This window comes from Anomalospiza imberbis, chromosome 28, assembly GCF_031753505.1.
Source record: "Anomalospiza imberbis isolate Cuckoo-Finch-1a 21T00152 chromosome 28, ASM3175350v1, whole genome shotgun sequence".
NCBI lineage: Eukaryota > Metazoa > Chordata > Aves > Passeriformes > Viduidae > Anomalospiza > Anomalospiza imberbis.
In genome coordinates this window covers 4,841,814-4,860,062 of record NC_089708.1, presented here as the reverse complement: position 1 = coordinate 4,860,062, position 18,249 = coordinate 4,841,814, and the positions used below count along the sequence as shown (strand labels likewise).

At 52.1% G+C, this 18,249-nt stretch overlaps 1 protein-coding gene across 1 annotated transcript in view; it reads right to left on the bottom strand.

Annotated features, from left to right (window-relative positions):
- Positions 1-18,249, bottom strand: part of LOC137463273 (anthrax toxin receptor 1-like) — a 37,605-nt gene that overhangs the window by 3,657 nt on the left and 15,699 nt on the right. The window contains exons 8-12 of the mRNA XM_068174368.1: positions 17,072-17,152; positions 11,483-11,543; positions 9,043-9,141; positions 3,276-3,345; positions 2,939-3,017 (exon numbers count right to left, since the gene is read on the bottom strand). Of these exons, the coding sequence (XP_068030469.1) occupies positions 2,939-3,017; positions 3,276-3,345; positions 9,043-9,141; positions 11,483-11,543; positions 17,072-17,152 (390 nt within the window). The remainder of the gene's footprint in view (positions 1-2,938; positions 3,018-3,275; positions 3,346-9,042; positions 9,142-11,482; positions 11,544-17,071; positions 17,153-18,249) is intronic.

Sequence of the window (18,249 nt, the reverse complement as noted above, 5' to 3'; positions counted from 1 at the left end):
TCTGACCCCTGCAGTTCCATCAAACACTTAATTCAGATTAAAATTCAGATAACCTTCCCCAGAATACTGAGGTGAAGGCTTAAAGAAAGATTTGAAGAAGAGCTCACAACACAGTCATGGAGTCATGGACGGGTTTGGGTGGGAAGGGACCTCAAAGCCCATCCAGTGCCACCCCTGCCAGGGGCAGGGACACCTCCACTGTCCCAGGGTGATCCAAGCCCCGTCCAGCCTGGCCTTGGGCACTGCCATGGATGGGGCAGCCACAATACTGGCAAGGTTTCCCTGCAGTTTAAGCAATTCCCTTGCAGCTCCTCCCTCCTGCAGCCCAAACGTGCTGGTGTTACAGCTGAGTCCAAACTCACAGAGATCTCCAGGGCCCATGACCCAGGTCCTGCTGCTCCTGTCAGCTGTGCTGACTCACAGCAGCTCTGCCAGGAGCTTTCCAAGAGCTCTGAGCATCCAGCACAAGGACACACAGGGAGTTTCCCCATCATTAACTCCAGAAGGTCCCCTCCTCTCGGGCTGGGACATTTCTCCCAGTTAAAGCCCATTTTCTGCAGTTCTGCAGCAGAATTGCAGCTGTGCCTGTGTCCCTGAGCGGTGCCAGGATCCTGCTGCTCCCAGAGCAGCAAGGCCTGACCTAAATCTCTCTGAGATGCTCCTGCTCAAGAGGCAGACATTTAAACCCCCCCAGGCAGTGTCAGGGCCAGACTGAGGACAGGTCCAGGGGCAGGCTGACCTGCTGCTGTGACAAGTGCTTGAATGCCTGCAGCCCAAGGGCCTGATGACCTCCCACCACCCCAGGACACAGAGTAATGGAAGAACAACCAGGTCTGAGAGCATTTTCCAAACTCTCTGCTGGTGCAGAAAGAATTTCTGGAGAACTTGGACCAAGACAACCTGATCTCTGACACTTGGAAACAAGAGGGGGTAATCCACACAGGAGAAGAATTCACCCAAGGCATGGCTGGAAATGGAACTTGGACCCCAATGCACACAGACAAAGCTCATTTGAGAAGACAGAGCTGTTCATTTGGGGCTATTCCTCCAGACAAACAGCATGAAGGCACATCCATCATCTTCAAAGTGCAACCTGCTGGTAGCCAACGCTTTAGAAAATGTGATCTCAAAGCTTTACTGCCCTAAAATTGTAGAAAAAAATCAGGCTTTTCATGTCTAATCGCTATCTGCCCCGTAGCCCCGTATTAAAACAATTATTTGGTCCTTAAGAGTATTCTAAAATCAATTTTCAAAAGTACAAACCAAATTAAAGTAGTTTTTTAACTGTTTTCTAGGGACTTTTTTTTGTTTATTTCAAAAAATAGGATTTATTTTTACTTCCCTTTCCCCCTGGAACAACCTGTAAAGGCCAATTTTTGATACCCCAGCACATCTGTTCCTCTGCAGTGCAGCTGGCCTGGCCAGCTGGGGGCTTGTGTATCACAGCAGCAAACCAGTCCAGAGGCCTGGGCAGGGCTGGAGCTGCCAGATCTTCCCAGTGTCACCCAGAATTTAGCTGCCACTCTGTGCAGTGCCTGTGGTTTAAACAGCTCTGACTGTGCTGAGGCAGAAGCTGAATGATAAATGATTCAGCCAAGCTGAATGATAAGCAGGAACAAAAATCTGCCTGCTCAGAAAGTTCCACTGGTGCTTTGAGATCTCCCTCCCCGTCTGGTACAGCTGCTGAGAAAGGGCTGAAGCATTTCAAATGTCTGATTTCATTCCAGTGAGGACCTGCACATCACAACACAGCATTTAACCCTTTCCTCTCTTCCAGCTCCTCCAGCCCTGACCCAGCACCAGCAGTGAATCCCTTTCCAAGAGCTCCCAACTCCACCAGCCACCTCTTGCTCATTCTTCCAGCAGGGAGTCAAAGTCCAGCTGACTTTCCTGACTGTTCATTTTTGGTCTTTGCTTGCCAGGAAAGCAGCTGTCTGCTTCAGCCATGCTGTCAGCTGAATGTTTGCTTCTCTGGATTAACTCCAGAGAGTCCCTGAGAATGGACAGTTGATAGAAGACGACAGCTATTGCTTACAGGGAAAAAGGGATTTCTGCAGATCATTTACAGGCTGTGTCAGAATATAAAAGGCAAAGCTTTTCAGGCCATGGAGCTGCTGGCTTTGCTCCTTCTCCCAGCAAACACCCATTCCTGGGGGGCACAGGGGGCTGGGGTTCAGGGCATTGGCACCAAGGTGAGTGTGGAGCTTTTGGAGAGGCCACTCCAGAGCTGACCACTCCAGAAACACTCCAAAGCACCGGTGGCTGCTGTGCACAAAGGGAAGGAAATACCTGGTTTTTCCCTGTGGGTCACCATCACTTCGTTTCCCAGCTCCCAGATGGCTCAGCAGACCCAATTCCAGGGTTCCATCTTGGGCTCATTTTGTGACCACTTGGGTTCATCCTGGGTTCATTTTGTGACCATTTTGGGGTTCATCCTGGGTTCATTTTGAGCCCATTTGGGTTCATCCTGGGTTCATTTTGGGACCATTTGGGTTCATCTTGGGTTCATTTTGTGACCATTTGGGTTCATCCTGGGTTCATTTTGTGCCCATTTGGGTTCATCCTGGGTTCATTTTGGGACCATTTGGGTTCATCCTGGGTGCAGCCCTGCTGGGCTCTTGTGCTGCCCAAGGTGGATCCATTGAGGAGATCCTTTGAATAAATCCCTGCTTTATTCTGTGACTCTGCTCTAGCTCAGCCTTCCCAAGGCATCACCTGTCATCACAGACCTGGAGCCTGAGGTGTCACTGAAGGCTTGGCCACATTGTGGCACACAAGACACCCAAAATGTCCCATTGCCACACGTTCAAAGTCCCCTTGGGAGGGGGACAGGTCCTTCAGAGCAGGCAGAGCCAGCCTGGCAGCCCTGCTGCTGCTGGACACACTCCTGGTGTTAAAGCCCAGCACCCCCAGGAGCATTTCAGGAATCACAACTTACACAGTGCGTGCTGGAGATGATGACAGAGCTGGAGATGAAGCTCAGCCCATCGTTCATGCTGACTTGAAGAGCTGCTTCCCTGGAAAAAAACAGAACCAAGTCAGGGCAGCTCACACACAGCCCTCTGTCTGGTGCCATGCTGTGCCCTGGCTGCCCAGAAATCCCCCTGGACAGGTAATTCCCCCTGCTCCCTGTGCTCCAGAGCACAGCTGGCACTGAGCACGAGGGGATGGCAGCCTGGGATCCACAGGGAACAAGGAGAACAGCAGAGCACAGGGAGGAGACCCGGCCCCATCTCCCCACGGGCAGGGTGAGTATTGGGGCAGCAAAAACGTACATGCCAACTTCCCTCAGCACAGGTGCTGGGCACAGCAGGTAGGTGTCCTCCACCACGAAAGGCTTCTCATCTGGAGAGGGGAGACAGTGGGATTAGTGCCAAACCACTCACACAGGCCTCGGAGAGCGAGTTTAAATGAAAATGAAAAACCTCCTTGCCATTGGTACATAAACGAGATGGGGGATGAGGATGAGGGGGATGAGGAGCTGCCTCAGGTGTGAGCCACAGCAGGGTTGAAGGTGTGGAGCTCTCGGGAAGGTCAGGGGAGAGGGACACTCAGTGCAGGACAGGGTCACTGTGCAGTTGAAACAGAGTTAGTTTCCAAGTTAGGAAAGTTGTGCATTACGGAAAATTCAGCATTTTAAGGCAGAAGCATCTGAACCTCAGTTAAACCTTCCAGCTGAATTACACTGGTTTTAAAAGGGATGAGAGACACTATCAAGAGGGCTGAGGAGCAGGAACCCTCAGTGATATTCCTCCTCTGCAGACTCCAACCAGAGCTCTGTACCACCACTGGTGCCCAGACACTGCCAGGAGCTGCCCTGCCCATTTCCCAGCTCTCTGGGTGTGCTGTGGTGGCACATCTGCTCCCACAGGGCTGTCCTCCCCCTGATTTATGAGGATATCATGAACTCCCAGGAATCGATGACACTGTCTCAGCGCACACATGCCAAGAAAATGAAGATCAGTGTCTTGTTTTCTCCTTTGGTAAGGAGAGGAGGCCAAAGGCTGCTCCGTGCCAGCACTCACAAAACAAAAGCTGCTTCATCCTGCAAGGCCTTTTACTCAGATCTCCTTAGGTTTTTGTTTCTCTTTCTCTCCCTGCCCACCCCCATCAGTCCAAGCCTCTCTAGAAGGTTTATCAGCCCTGGCTGAGCTCCAGGCTGGCCAGGCTGGCTGCAGGCACAGATCAGTTTGTTTGGAGAATGTTTTGTGTTTCACCACAAAAATGAGCTGTGCTCTGAACAAAAGAGCATCCATTTGGTTTGCATAACTCTGGCCCATCTGACTCCTGCCTGGAAAACTCACCCAGGGAAAGCAAACAAAACAACACTTCTGCTGCAGGACAGATTTCTGCATCCCAGAGAGGGGCTGGGGGCTCCCCATTGTTAGAGACACATGTTATAATATTGGCTTTTTGCAAATATTAAAATGGATTCTGTATGGGTGGCGTTAAAGTAACGTTGTTATAAAGATGTAGTTTTTATTTCTGTTAATTAAGCTTAGAGAAATAGCTGGTGTCAGTGTGCTTGTGCTAAAATGCCTGCTGGGATGGGATAACACCCAGTGAACACAGGGTGAGGACACCTGCACAGATCTGCCAACCATCAGCACTCACCCTCTGAAGGCAGTGTGGGCCAGGGCCCAAAAACTGGAGGTGATGATAAAAAAAGACTAAAAACACAACCCAAGAACACACATGCTCTAAAAAGCCAGAGCCAAGAAGAAACATACCAAACAATGCTTGGGACACGTAAACTAGTTTGGGGGAAAGTTTACTGTGCATAAGGGCCTATGAATATGCAGCAGGCTGATGTAATTAAAAGTATTTAAGGGGTATCCCCAAGGATAACGGGGTGCTCTTGGCTGAGTGCCATAAAAACCTCTGCTCCCTGGTCCTTGTCTCCTGTGGTCCTTCACTGCACTTTTACATTTTCACAGGAGAGTGAACATGCTTCTCACACAACCTCTGCTCCGTGGTCCTTGTCTCCTGTGGTCCTTCACTGCACTTTTTACATTTTCACAGGAGACTGGCCGTGCTTTTCACAGAACCTCGTGCCAGAGGCTGCATGCTGTGGTTTGCACTGCTGCCAGGGCTGCTGGCAGGGCTGGGAAGGGAGGAGGAGCTGCTGAGTTTGCTGCCCTGATGTCATTTGGGTCCCGGGCTCGGGGCTGGGATCACTTTGTCTCCTCGGACATTTTTCACCAGGGATGCCCAGGCCTTGATCACCCCCAGAGCTGCAAGGAAAATCAGGCTCTTGCTGGATGAACCCCCCCAGATGACCCAAACCGGCCAGTCCTGGGGCCTGAGCAGTGTGCAGGAACAGAGGGAGGTCAATCCTCCCACAAAAACACTTCTGGGCTCTGTGGGTGCCCTTTGAAGCAGGTACCTGACACTGCTCACACTCCTGAATTCTGTACTCAGTGTTCCCGCACCTGAACAGCTCAGTGTAGCCTGGAAAATCTATTATTCCCAGCAAGAGGGGATAATTTCTTATGCCATTAGCAGGGTGTAACCTTCTGGCAAGCCAGGACTTGGAATATTTCCTAACCATAATAATAAAAAAGCTTCAATGTATGCAGGATGCTTTAACACAGGAAAAAAAAAATATATATACATATACAAGAACCCAAAGAAAGTGACTGAAGAGGTAGTGGCACTTTCTTGTAGCCATATAACCATGCCAGAATTGGTTAATGGCTCACCCAAGAACCTGCTGGGCACTGAAATCTGACTGCAGGGATCCCCACAGAAGCCTTTAGGGAAGCCCAACATTCCCAAGTGCCACTGCCATACCCAGTGCTGACTGCAGGTCCTGCAGGACCAGCAGGGCTTTGCTCCAGCAAGGGCTGCAAAAGCTGCTTGCCAAACCTGCCAGATATCACAGAGCAACGATTTCCCCCTGCTCCCCCAGCAGCCTCTCATCTCCCCACTGAGCTGTCAGGGCTCAGGGCAGAGCTCAGCCTCTCTCCCAGAGCTCAGCCTCTCTCCCTGAGCTCAGCCTCCCTGCCCAGGGCTCAGCCCCTCTGCCCAGGGCTCAGCTCCTCTCCCAGGGCTCAGCTCCTCTCCCTGAGCTCAGCCTCCCTGCCCAGGGCTCAGCCTCCCTGCCCAGGGCTCAGCTCCTCTCCCAGAGCTCAGCCTCTCTCCCAGAGCTCAGCTCCTCTGCCCAGGGCTCAGCTCCTCTCCCAGGGCTCAGCCTCCCTGCCCAGGGCTCAGCCTCCCTGACCAGAGCTCAGCTCCTCTCCCTGAGCTCAGCCTCCCTGCCCAGAGCTCAGCTCCTCTGCCCAGGGCTCAGCTCCTCTGCCCAGAGCTCAGCTCCTCTCCCAGAGCTCAGCCTCCCTGCCCAGGTCTCAGCTCCTCTGCCCAGGGCTCAGCCTCCCTGCCCAGAGCTCAGCTCCTCTCCCAGGGCTCAGCTCCTCTGCCCAGGGCTCAGCCTCCCTGCCCAGGTCTCAGCTCCTCTCCCAGGGCTCAGCCTCCCTGCCCAGGGCTCAGCTCCTCTGCCCAGAGCTCAGCTCCTCTCCCAGGGCTCAGCTCCTCTCCCAGGGCTCAGCTCCTCTGCCCAGGGCTCAGCTCCTCTCCCAGGGCTCAGCTCCTCTCCCAGAGCTCAGCCTCCCTGCCCAGAGCTCAGCTCCTCTCCCAGAGCTCAGCTCCTCTGCCCAGGGCTCAGCTCCTCTCCCAGGGCTCAGCCTCCCTGCCCAGGGCTCAGCTCCTCTCCCAGGGCTCAGCTCCTCTCCCAGGGCTCAGCCTCCCTGCCCAGGGCTCAGCTCCTCTCCCAGGGCTCAGCTCCTCTCCCAGGGCTCAGCCTCCCTGCCCAGGGCTGTCTGGGCTGGCTCCTGCACATCTGGGCAGTCTCAGCCTCCCTGCCCAGGGCTGTCTGGGCTGGCTCCTGCACATCTGGGCAGTCTCAGACGTTTCAGCACCAGGGAGCAGCCCCTCAGTCACTGCTCTGGGTGATCACCTTTAACTCTGTGCAGGCTGGAGCCAATCCTCCCAGGTCCTGCTGCTGAGCAAGGCCCCGATCACAGCTCTGTCAGCCAAATACTCCTCATGCTTTCCACAGATGTTCCTTTTTTTTTTTTTTATCCCATAGCTCTGAACATTATGAGTCGATGCTCTCTTCACCTGCCATCTTCCCTGCCAATAATCCCAATAAAACCCCATTAGCTCATGCCTTTAACCTCAGCATGTCCCAGCCCTGCTCACTACATCTCAGCTGAGATAATTTAAGGTTTCAGGAACTGTTGGCTCTGTGTTATCTTTAAAAATACCTCCCTCCCTGATACAATCAGAGGCACAGAGGTTTGAAGCAAACAAAGACAGCTGAGCTTTCCAACCTCCATCAGGTTTCCATAAAATCCTGGTTCAGTTCTCTCAGGGAGAGGGTTTGAGTTGTGTCACCTCAGATGCGCCAAAACACCTCCCTAATTCTCTGCCCCACCCACCAAGAAACTACTAAATGAAAGGAAAAGTTATCTGCCATAATTGTCCTTGAAATGCACTGCTGTGAGAGCAAGGAGAAATTCTTTACAGTATCTACTTCTACATTTATTTCTATTTTATTTCCAGCCTTGCCTCAGCAAACCCCCTGCCCCAAAGAACAAGTTACCCAGGTGCTCAAAACACACCCAGCCCTTAGAGCTCCACCGCCCAGAGCTAATTAATGCATTAATTGACACTGAGCAGGGGCAGGACTGCTCCAGAGCAATCAGGCATTTTCTGAGCAAATCCCAGGTTAGGAATCCCCTGCTCAGCACAGCTCCACAGGCAGAGCTGCAGGAGCAGGGCACAGAGCACCCCAAAACACGGGTGAGGGGAGAACCACACCTGATCCCCTGTGAGCACCCCAAAACAGGGGTGAGGGGAGAACCACACCTGATCCCCTGTGAGCACCCCAAAACACAGGTGAGGGGAGAGAACCACACCTGATCCCCCTGTGAGCACCCCAAAACAGGGGTGAGGGGAGAGAACCACACCTGATCCCCCTGTGAGCACCCCAAAACACGGGTGAGGGGAGAGAACCACACCTGATCCCCTGTGAGCACCCCAAAACACGGGTGAGGGGAGAGAACCACACCTGATCCCCTGTGAGCACCCCAAAACACGGGTGAGGGGAGAGAACCACACCTGAGCCCCCTCTGAGCACCCCAAAACACGGGTGAGGGGAGAGAACCACACCTGAGCCCCCTGTGAGCACCCCAAAACACGGGTGAGGGGAGAGAACCACACCTGAGCCCCCTCTGAGCACCCCAAAACACGGGTGAGGGGAGAGAACCACACCTGATCCCCCTGTGAGCACCCCAAAACACGGGTGAGGGGAGAGAACCACACCTGAGCCCCGGTGGGCACCCCAAAACACTGGTGAGGGGAGAGAACCACACCTGAGCCCCTGTGAGCACCCCAAAACACGGGTGAGTGGAGAGAACCACACCTGAGCCCCCTGTGAGCACCCCAAAACACGGGTGAGGGGAGAGAACCACACCTGAGCCCCCTGTGAGCACCCCAAAACACGGGTGAGGGGAGGGAACCACACCTGAGCCTCCTGTGAGCACCTCAGCCAGGCACTGGGGGATGCTCTGAGCACCCCAAAACACAGGTGAGAGGACAGAACCACACCTGATCCCCTGTGAGCACCCCAAAACACAGGTGGGGTAGAACCACACCGGATCCCCTGCTCGCAGCCCGGCCAGGGATGCTCTGAGCACCCCAAAACACAGGTGGGGTAGAACCACACCGGATCCCCTGCTCACAGCCCAGCCAGGGATGCTCTGAGCACCCCAAAACACAGGTGAGAGGACAGAACCACACCTGATCCCCCTGTGAGCACCCCAAAACACAGGTGGGGTAGAACCACACCGGATCCCCTGCTCGCAGCCCGGCCAGGGATGCTCTGAGCAATCTCCCTTCACAGAGGAATCCCTTCTTCTGCACCCTGCCCGTTCAGAGCTCATCCCACGAGCCCTGCGCTCACAGCCGAGGTGTTTGGAGGTGTTTGGAGGTGCAGAGGGGACGCAGGGCCAGGAAGGAAAACAAAACCCAGGAGCTTACTGAGGGTGAGCGTGTCGTTGATCCTGAAGCTGCAGAGCACCCGGTCCACGTTGCGGGCGTGGCGAAAGCCATTCCCCCTCACGACCACCTGGAAGGACTCTGCCAAAACAGGCACCGGGTCAGTGCTGAGGCTCGGCAGCTCGGGGAGCGCTCACCGGGACAGGCTCTCGGCTGCTGAAATCGGCCGTCCCACAGCCGGGTTTGTTACCTGTTAGAAATGCACCTGAGAGGAATGAGGGATTTGTCTTTCCAAACCAGCTCTGGGTCTGCTGGGGGATAAAACCAGCACTGGGAGATAAAATAAACAGTGGGGAGGATTCCACTGATTGGTGAAGGGAAAAAGATATTTGCTTTTACAAATAAACTGAAGGTTTGCTGATGAATGAAATTGGACATTGAAAGGTGAAAGAAACAATGGGGGGAAACCCCTAAATTCCATAAGAATTAAGATTTAAAAGGGAGGGTTGTGCATTAGAGGGAAATCTCTGGTATCAGGTGTTACGGGAAGTCTGTACCTCTCAAGTACCTCAGCCAGTGGGGAAAGAGAGAAGGGAAATTGGGATAAAAAGGAGGCTGCATCCTCCAAAACTTGGAGAGACCCCAGGGGAATGCCCCATGGCCTCTCCCTTTATTGGAATAAAGAAAAAGGACTCCTCTGCCTCCTTTTTGGACACAAACCTCTGATGTTTGTGGATTAATTTTCCTGACGCACCCAATTTCAACGTGGATTTTTGGAAGCAGGGAACAATTCAGCACAGACATACTTGGGCTGGCCTGCAGTGGAAACATGAAGGACATTGAGCTCTGCCCTCCCCAAGTGTCCATTTTTAAATGGCAGAACGTTTTGGATGAAGAAAGGCAAAAAAAAAAAAAATCTTCTAGTTCTTGGCTCTGCCCTTCCCCAGTGTCCATTTTAAATGGCAGAAATCTTTGGGTGAAAAAAGGCAAAAAAAATCTTCTAGTGACAGATAATTTGGGGAAGTTTAAGTGTTCCTCTGCCAGGGAGCTGCAAGGGAAGCAGCCCCCACGACTCCTGGGACTCTCTGGGAGAGGCACTCAGCTCATCCCCACTGCAGCCTGGCTGGGGAAGGGCATTTGAACACAAAATTGTGCAAGGCAAACCAGGGGTACCCTCAGAGCATCAGGGACAGCACCCCGGATTTAAAATGCCCAGGAGCACAAGGAACCTCCTTTTTGTGCAGGGTCAGCTCTTTGCCCTTGCATTTCTCAGTCCCCATTTCCCTCACCTCCCCCGGGGCCCTGCACACTGTACTTGTCAAGAAAAGCAGATTTCTGGAATCTGGGCTCCCTTCCAGGCCCCACTGGTTTGCAGCCAAGCTGAAAATCATCCCAGCACATGCAGGGAAGCTGCTCCGGGCCCTTTGTGTGCTGGGGACAGCTTTTGGGAAGGGCACAAGAGCTCTGCTCTGCTGGATTTTCAAGGGAAATCACAGAATTCTCAGGCTCTGGGGGATGAGGGTTCAAGTACAAAGAGCAGAAATCAGAGATATCAGCAGGACCACTTGGGGCTGGACTGGAGAGCCCAGTGCCCGCTCATGGCCAGATCACCCAGAACTTCATTTCAGAGTGATGGCTGTGCTGAAATCCACCCCTGCAGTGCCTTGGACAAGCCAGCAGTGCACGAGTGGCCTCAGGTAGCACAGAGCCCTCGGGCTGGCTCCTTGCAAACAAAAAAAAGGGAAAATCTGCCAGCATCCCCCAAGGACGTGCACAGCGACACTCGACACTCGCGGTGCCCCAGCTGTGCCTGCAAACACGGATTTTGAGGACACTAAAGCACACCATTTGTGTCACCAGTGGCACTTCCATCAGTCCCAAAGGGATTCAGCTACCTGCAGGCCAAGAGCAAGGACTGTTTGCCCACACTTGGAGGATCCAAATGACTGCTGGCATTTTCCAAGGACTGCCCCTCTTGTGAAGTCCTGGCCAAGTTCTGATGGAGTTTTTCTAAAGCCCTCTGCATTTCCTCTCTGGGCACAGCTGGTCCTACCCCTGTCCTCCCACTCAGGCAGTGACAAGATCAAAGCCCTTAGAAAGTGTTAAAGATGGCTATAAATGCTGATTTTAAGCCATCTGTGTTCTAGAAGCATCCTTGTTTATCACTTGAGTGAGTATGTAAGTATCTTTTAAGTGCAGTGCATCTACTCCACAGCCAAGTAAGGCAGACTGGTTTGACAGAAGGACATTTATGCAAAACTTTTGAATTCAGGCCTTTTCTGCAAGGAAATCCCATTTGACATCGCTTGGCAGAAGTGGGGCACGTGCAAACGGCCCTGAGGTGAAAAAGGAATTCACCCCAAAAACAAGGGGAAATATTTAGCCCCTGGTAATTAGTGAATCTGGCACTCTGCAGCAATTAGAGATGGACTGAAAATTGTATTTTAGGCAACACAGAGAACACGGCCTCGTTGATACTTACCCCCTGCACAGATACTGGAGGGCTCTGCTGCCAGGATTTCTATACAGGACTTCTTCAAAATCTGAAAGGGACAAAATGTGAAGCACCTCAGCCTTGTTTCCACAGAGACAGAGACGGGAAAATAAACCTTTAACTCATCAGAGCAATTTGCATCCGTGGCACCACTCCAGCCCCTGATTTCCCACTCTAAACCACCCAAGCAGGTGTCACTGCCCTCCCTGAGCTGCTGGAAGGTGAGGGTGCCAAGGTGAGGGTGCCAAGGTGAGCGTGCCAAGGTGAGGGGAGCCAGGCTCTCCCCTGTCCCAGGGCTCTGTGCCCCGCGTTGGGCAATAACTCTGGAATTCTTGGTGACCTGCAGCCCCTCACAGGGCTGTGGAGGCATCACTGCCCTCCCTGGGCAGCCACAGCTGCCCAAAGCTCCAATCAGACATCACAGGTTTAAACTAAACCGCTCCGTTTTGCCCTAAATCGCCCCAGAAATTGCGACAGAGCCGCTTCTCCAGCCTCACCCGAGGGGCTGCGACTTCTGTTTTAACCTGATTTATGTGAGCTCACCTGAGGGCACCCCCGAGGCTGCTCAGAGCAAAGCTCAGACGATTCTCCTCCATTTAAGCCAGGCTTAACCGGAGCAGAGCGTCTTTGGGAGGGCTGGCCCTGGCTTTAAGCACTGGATTGCAGTGATTTGCTTGGCTCAGGCTGGGCTCTGAGGGCAGAGGATTTATTTGTTATTTATTCCCTGCAAGCAGCAGCCTCTGCCCTCCCTGCAGAGCAGCCCCAGCTCCTCCTGCACAGCCAGGGCTGAGCCTGGGCAGAGCTCGGGGGGCTCAGCCCCAGCCCCTGCACCGGGGGACACCGAGCAAAACTCAGCTCAGCTCCAAGAGGCAAGCAAATGTCAGCCAAGCATCCTTTGGTGACTCAAATCCAGCATGAAAAAATTTTCCCAACTTTAAATTGAAACATCTGTGAGGAAAGAACAGCAACCAATACAAGAAACCCTGTAAGGAAAAGAGAAATTTTTTTCTCCACAGTCACAGCTCCCTGCCTCAAATACCTAATTGCAAAAGCTACTCATAGAGCCAGGCTTTGCTTTTTAAAACATTTAAACAAGCTTTACTCAGAAAGCAAGGCTGAAAGTACCAAGGGGCTGAAGGAGGCAGGATGGTCTGAGCTGGTGGCAGCCTGACAGGTGAGGAGAGAGGAGATTTGCAGGAACAAGGTTTTACAGGAACTGTCAAGTGGAAAAAAAGAGAAAGTCAACAGCTGAGAACAGAACTGAGAGAATTTTAAATAGAAGACTTTAAAATAGACAGGATAAGGAAAAACACAGAGAATGCAGCATACAATCAGCACTTTTTTAATGAAGTAAAACCCCCCATGATTAAATTTGAGATTAATGACTTCTGCTTGGCTATTCACAAACATCCCTGCTGCAAGGCAGCTCGGAGGGGGAATAGCAGGTGTCTCAATTAGATGATGCAGATCTCCCAGTCCAGTCTAATCCCTTTACATGACTATAAAATCTGCCCTTAAACACTTTCACAGTGCCAATGGCAATATTTATTTTGATTTAGATTAAGTTTCCAATGTTCCAAGCACACACCCTAACTTGAAGTGAACATCAGGCAGAATTACTGCAAAAGGCAGAACTATTGCAAAAAAAAAACCAAAAAAAAACCCAAAAAACAAAACAAACCCTTTATGTCTCTTCCTCATTAAAAAATAATTCAAAAAGGATTCAAAGCCTTCACTGCAGAGGATTCCAAGGCACCTGCCATTTTCTGAGTGCACAGCCACGGTGGGCTGGAGGTGCAGCTCATCCTGGTGCTCTGGCTTCCCAGGGAAGCAGATCCCACGGCAGGGTGGCGATGCCATCTCCTGACCCATTTCCCTCTCTGCCAGGTGAGGCCCAGGAGGTCACTTTTGGAAACCAAGGCAAGAAGGGCAGTGAAACTCTGCAGCTGCTGGAAGCTTTCACTTGATATTCTGCTCACGAGGAGCAGCCAGCCAGATCAGCTGCATGTTCCTTAGACATCCTTTGCACCAAATCTGGGAATTCTAATTAGCAAACAGGATGCTGAAGTGTAATAGAAGGTTGCTGCCTAATTAGTGTCAGTGGTAATGACCTGCAGTCTGATGCCAGGTGCTCATTAGCAAGCTCTGCTCAATTACTGAATGCCAAAGTCTGTTGCCAATTAGAAATCGGCCATTTATTTATGGAGTGTTTCCTGTCCAATAATATCTACAAGAGCTAAGTAAAATAAATACCATCAAGTCCTTCTTAAAGGTGCATTTGGGGGGAAGAAAGCAGCAGAAAGCTGATCCTCCACCATTAAAATGAACAAGGAGCACTGTGCAGATGAGGTTATCAGCTGGTAAACATGCAAGGTCCAGTATGGAATTTGCACTTGGAAATTAAACCTGAAAGGATGACCCCAAAGGAGCACACAGCTTAAACCTGAAAGGATGACCCCAAAGGAGCACACAGCTTAAACCTGAAAGGATGACCCCAAAGGAGCACACAGCTTAAACCTGAAAGGATGACCCCAAAGGAGCACACAGCTTAAACCTGAAAGGATGACCCCAAAGGAGCACACAGATTAAATCTGAAAGGATCACCCCAAAGGAGCACACAGATTAAACCTGAAAGGATGAACCACTTGTGTATTCATTCAGACACGAGCCAGCCCCACAGACTGCTTGGTGCTGCTTGATTTCTCATCCATCACAACTGCAGCTCTCACACCCCTTGCCAGGGGTTCCAGCTCTGAGATGAGCTCCAAGCTGGTGCCATGGTTTAACACACAGCAAGGATCAGGAGTTTTCCTGTCCCAGGAGCTGCTCCTCAGTCAGCTCCTGTCACAGCCTCAAAGCAAGGTGATGACAGGATCCCATCCCGTCACCTTGCCTCCAGCACTCCTACCAAAGCCATTCTGGGCAGGAGATGAGGTTGAATTTCAGGTTTTCTTCTAAGACTAGCTTCATTTGCTTTAAATTGATGGGTTGTGATATTTTTCAGAAATTTTTCATAGCAAAGGAGAATTCAATAAAACAATTCAGTTCCTTCCATTCGTTTCCCAGCCTGCAGCAATCAGGCAAATCTGCTTCTGCTCCAGATTGTTCCCTCCTGACAAACTCAAACCACTCAGTCATTAACAGGGGGAGGCTGGAGTTTTAGCAGTGCCTAATAAAAAAGTCACGTTGGAACTCAGGGGAGAGAAAGGACCATGCCCCACGGTGCACTGAACACCCACTTTAAGAATTGTGCGTTTAGGCATGAGCTCAGTGTGGGATTGGATTTTCCTCTCCCTTTCCAGGGCTTGGAGGGGTCAATCCCTGCTGGAACACCAGGAGCAGATCTCCTGCAGCTGCTCAGCCCCTCTGGCTCCCCCAGAAAAGGAAGGGCAGGTGCTCAGGAACATTCCCAGCCCCACCACCCCCAACTTCTCTGCTCAGCAGGTCCAGCTGAGCTCCACCACTCCCAGCTCCCACCCTCTTCCCTGTTCCAGAGGGACTTCCAAGCCCACCTGCACAGGCAGAGGGCCAGGAAAGACCCACCCAGGACAAGGCAGGAGGGGAAAGCCAGGGCAGCTCACCCCAGATCCCTGCAGAGCCACACAAAGCCAGGTGTGCACATCTCCTGAGCTGATCCAGACTCAGCACTGGATCCTTCCTTCCCCTGTGACATCAGCCTGCTCCAGCCTCTCTCCACGTGGCTCAGCATCCTTGCTGTGCCAACTCTTGCACAGGAACTGAAGGAAGTTTCCAGATCCCAGGGCCCTTTCCCCATTAACATTCCCTGTGGCCACAGATGCTCCCAGCTCAGGGGTGCTTTTGGCAAGGGGGACAAAAGTAGGGAAGAGGGACCTGATTTTCCAGCTAGAACAGGAATCTACAGATTGTTTGTTATTCTCTGGAGTGATTAATGCCCTCCTGTCATTCCTTTCACCCACAAAACCTCTTCCCTTCTCGCCAGGCTACTGCAGGGACTCCTGTGCAGTGCTCAGGTCACAGATCCAGCACTGTGCAACTGCACTTCCCCGTGACCCTCCTTCCCAAGCTGGGAAATCTTGCACCACTCAGCTGGAGCAGCTCTTGCCTGGCTGCCTGGAGGCTGAAACCCCGCTCAGTACAACTGGAAGGGGAGTCAGGGCTGGAATTCATTAAAAACAGCTGCAAAGGGAATGCAGGGCTGGCAAGCAAACCGTTGCTGCGTTGTTGTTGTTGTTGTTGTGCTGCTTTCTGAAGTGACATGCAACACCTGATTGTCCAAGAGAGCTGAGGCACTAGATCCAGGCTCAGCCAGGGCCAGGAAAACCAATAAACCCAGGATTGGGTTCCATGTCCACGTGAGAGCACTGGGGGAAACTGAGCCTGTGCTAAGGGAAGGGTTTTGCTGGAATTGCATTGTCCAAAGAGCATGTAACCACTGTAAACACAGAAATCTGAGCCCCCCGCAGTGAGTGCCCCCTCCCCAGCTCCTGCTGGAGCTTTCGTCTGGGTTTTGTCCCACAAAATGAGAACACGCAGGGCCCCAGAGGGATTTCTCATCCTTTGGAGCCAGGGGAAGCACCCAAATCAGCCCAGCCACTGGAGCTCTCGCATGCTGCACCCGATCCCTGCAGGAAATGCCAGGTGATGCCTTCAGTTTTAACTTCTGCATTTTTCAGGTTCTGTGCTGCGTTAGTGTGCAGCTCTGAGCTGCACGATAAGTGTTGTAAGCGCTCTTCACAGAGCAGGGAGACAAAACAATTCCTTCTGTAGCTGGGGACTAAGGACAACCACCCAAATCTCAGGCCCAAGAGCACAAACAACGTAGAATGAAGAGAGAAAACCAAGGAGGATGGGACTGCATAACCTAAAGCTGGAATTGGACAATTAACCCCAATATGAAAATGGAGCAGAACTTATAAAAGTGACAGACCCTGTCAGCGGTCGTGCATTTTGTGCCCATTTGGGTTCATCTTGGGCTCATTTTGTGACCATTTGGGTTCATCTTGGGTTCATTTTGTGACCATTTGGGTTCATCTTGGGCTCATTTTGTGACCATTTGGGTTCATCCTGGGTTCATTTTGTGCCCATTTGGGTTCATCTTGGGTTCATTTTGTGACCATTTGGGTTCATCCTGGGTTCATTTTGTGACCATTTTGGGGTTCATCTTGGGCTCATTTTGTGACCATTTGGGTTCATCCTGGGTTCATTTTGTGACCATTTTGGGGTTCATTTTGTGACCATTTGGGTTCATCCTGGGTTCATTTTGTGACCATTTGGGTTCATCTTGGGTGCAGCCCTGCTGGGCTCTTGTGCTGCCCAAGGTGGATCCATTGAGGAGATCCTTTGAATAAATCCCTGCTTTATTCTGTGACTCTGCTCTAGCTCAGCCTTCCCAAGGCCCCACAGGAACTGGGAACAGGGAAATCTAGGCACCTACTGATAAGCCCCACCTTGAAGCAGCATTTTAGTACAAACCAAGGTTGGTTCCCTTGGGCTGAGTGATTCAGTGAATTTTTTTCCAGCAGCTTCTTGTGAACAGAGGAAAAGCAAACCTCGGGGTGACACCAGGAGTGCAGACATGGGGGTGAAGATACTCACAGAATCTATGATGCCCTGCAGGGCCTCAAAGCCATCGTTCACGGGGAAGACGTGATCTCTGCTGTCAGCAATCCGGGCCAGCTGCCACGGGGGGAGAGGAAATGGAACAGAAACGCAAAGGGTGAGATCAATTAGCCAGCAAGCAGCAAATTAAGACTTCTCCAGATGAACTCGCTTGCAAGTAAAACCCTCAAATGCTCCACTGCTCTCTCTGGATTGCCACTGCACTGTGGTTTATTAAGCAGTAAAGTGTTTGCCTTGTTAGCCTGGTTGGCTTTACAAAGCTCTGTATCAGGGATCAGAAAGGACTCGGGGACAAGACAGCGCGGCTTTCTCTGGTACCCCAGGGGCTAATGGTCTTTAGGGCAAAGGTGGAACCCAAAAAAGGTTGGACTCCATAATCATGGGGGTCTTTTCCAACCTTAACTCCTCCACAATTCTTTGAAATGATACCATAGGCCTGATTCACCTCTCCTGTCAGGACAGAGGTTTGATACTGGGCCTGTGTTCAGCCATCAGAGAGGAGTCAGGGAGACACCAGGGGATATTTTCTGAGTGGAGGTTGAAAGGTCCCAGGGGAGCATTCAGAAACCTCTGTGATGAGGAGGAGGGGCCTTCCTGAGGAGGTGGTGAGTTCAGGGCAGCCAGGACATCACCTGCCTGCAGCTTCAGCTGCCAGGAGCACACCAAGGGTTAAGGCAGGGCTGTAAGCCCAGCCCAGCAGTAATGAGCTCTCCATGCCTCTGCTGGAGCAGACTCAACTGGAGTGCTGCAAGGCCAGGGTTTGTTCCAGTAAATCTCCCCTGGCAGAGGTACCAGAGCCTCTCTGCAGCTTCCTGGAGGCAGCGGAGCAGCCAGAGATTCCTCCCAAACCCCACGGGCTGCCCCTGGCCGGCTCCGGGCACCCAGAGCCATCCTGGGGCAGCTTTGCCCTGCTGCTCCAGGAGGGCAGGGAAGCAGCTCACTGCTGCCTGGGCTGCAGAGGCTGCTGGAAAAAAGCTGGATCTTCACAGCTCCCTCAGCTCACTCCCCACAGTCCTCGTCCACGCTGGGATTTCAGACACAGCCATGTAATTCCAGTTCATTTTTTCACCATCTCAATGCCTCCAAGGAGCAGCTGTCTGGGGTCTGCCACTTCAGGTCTGGTCTCTGTGCCATTTGTACCCCCTCTTTGCTTT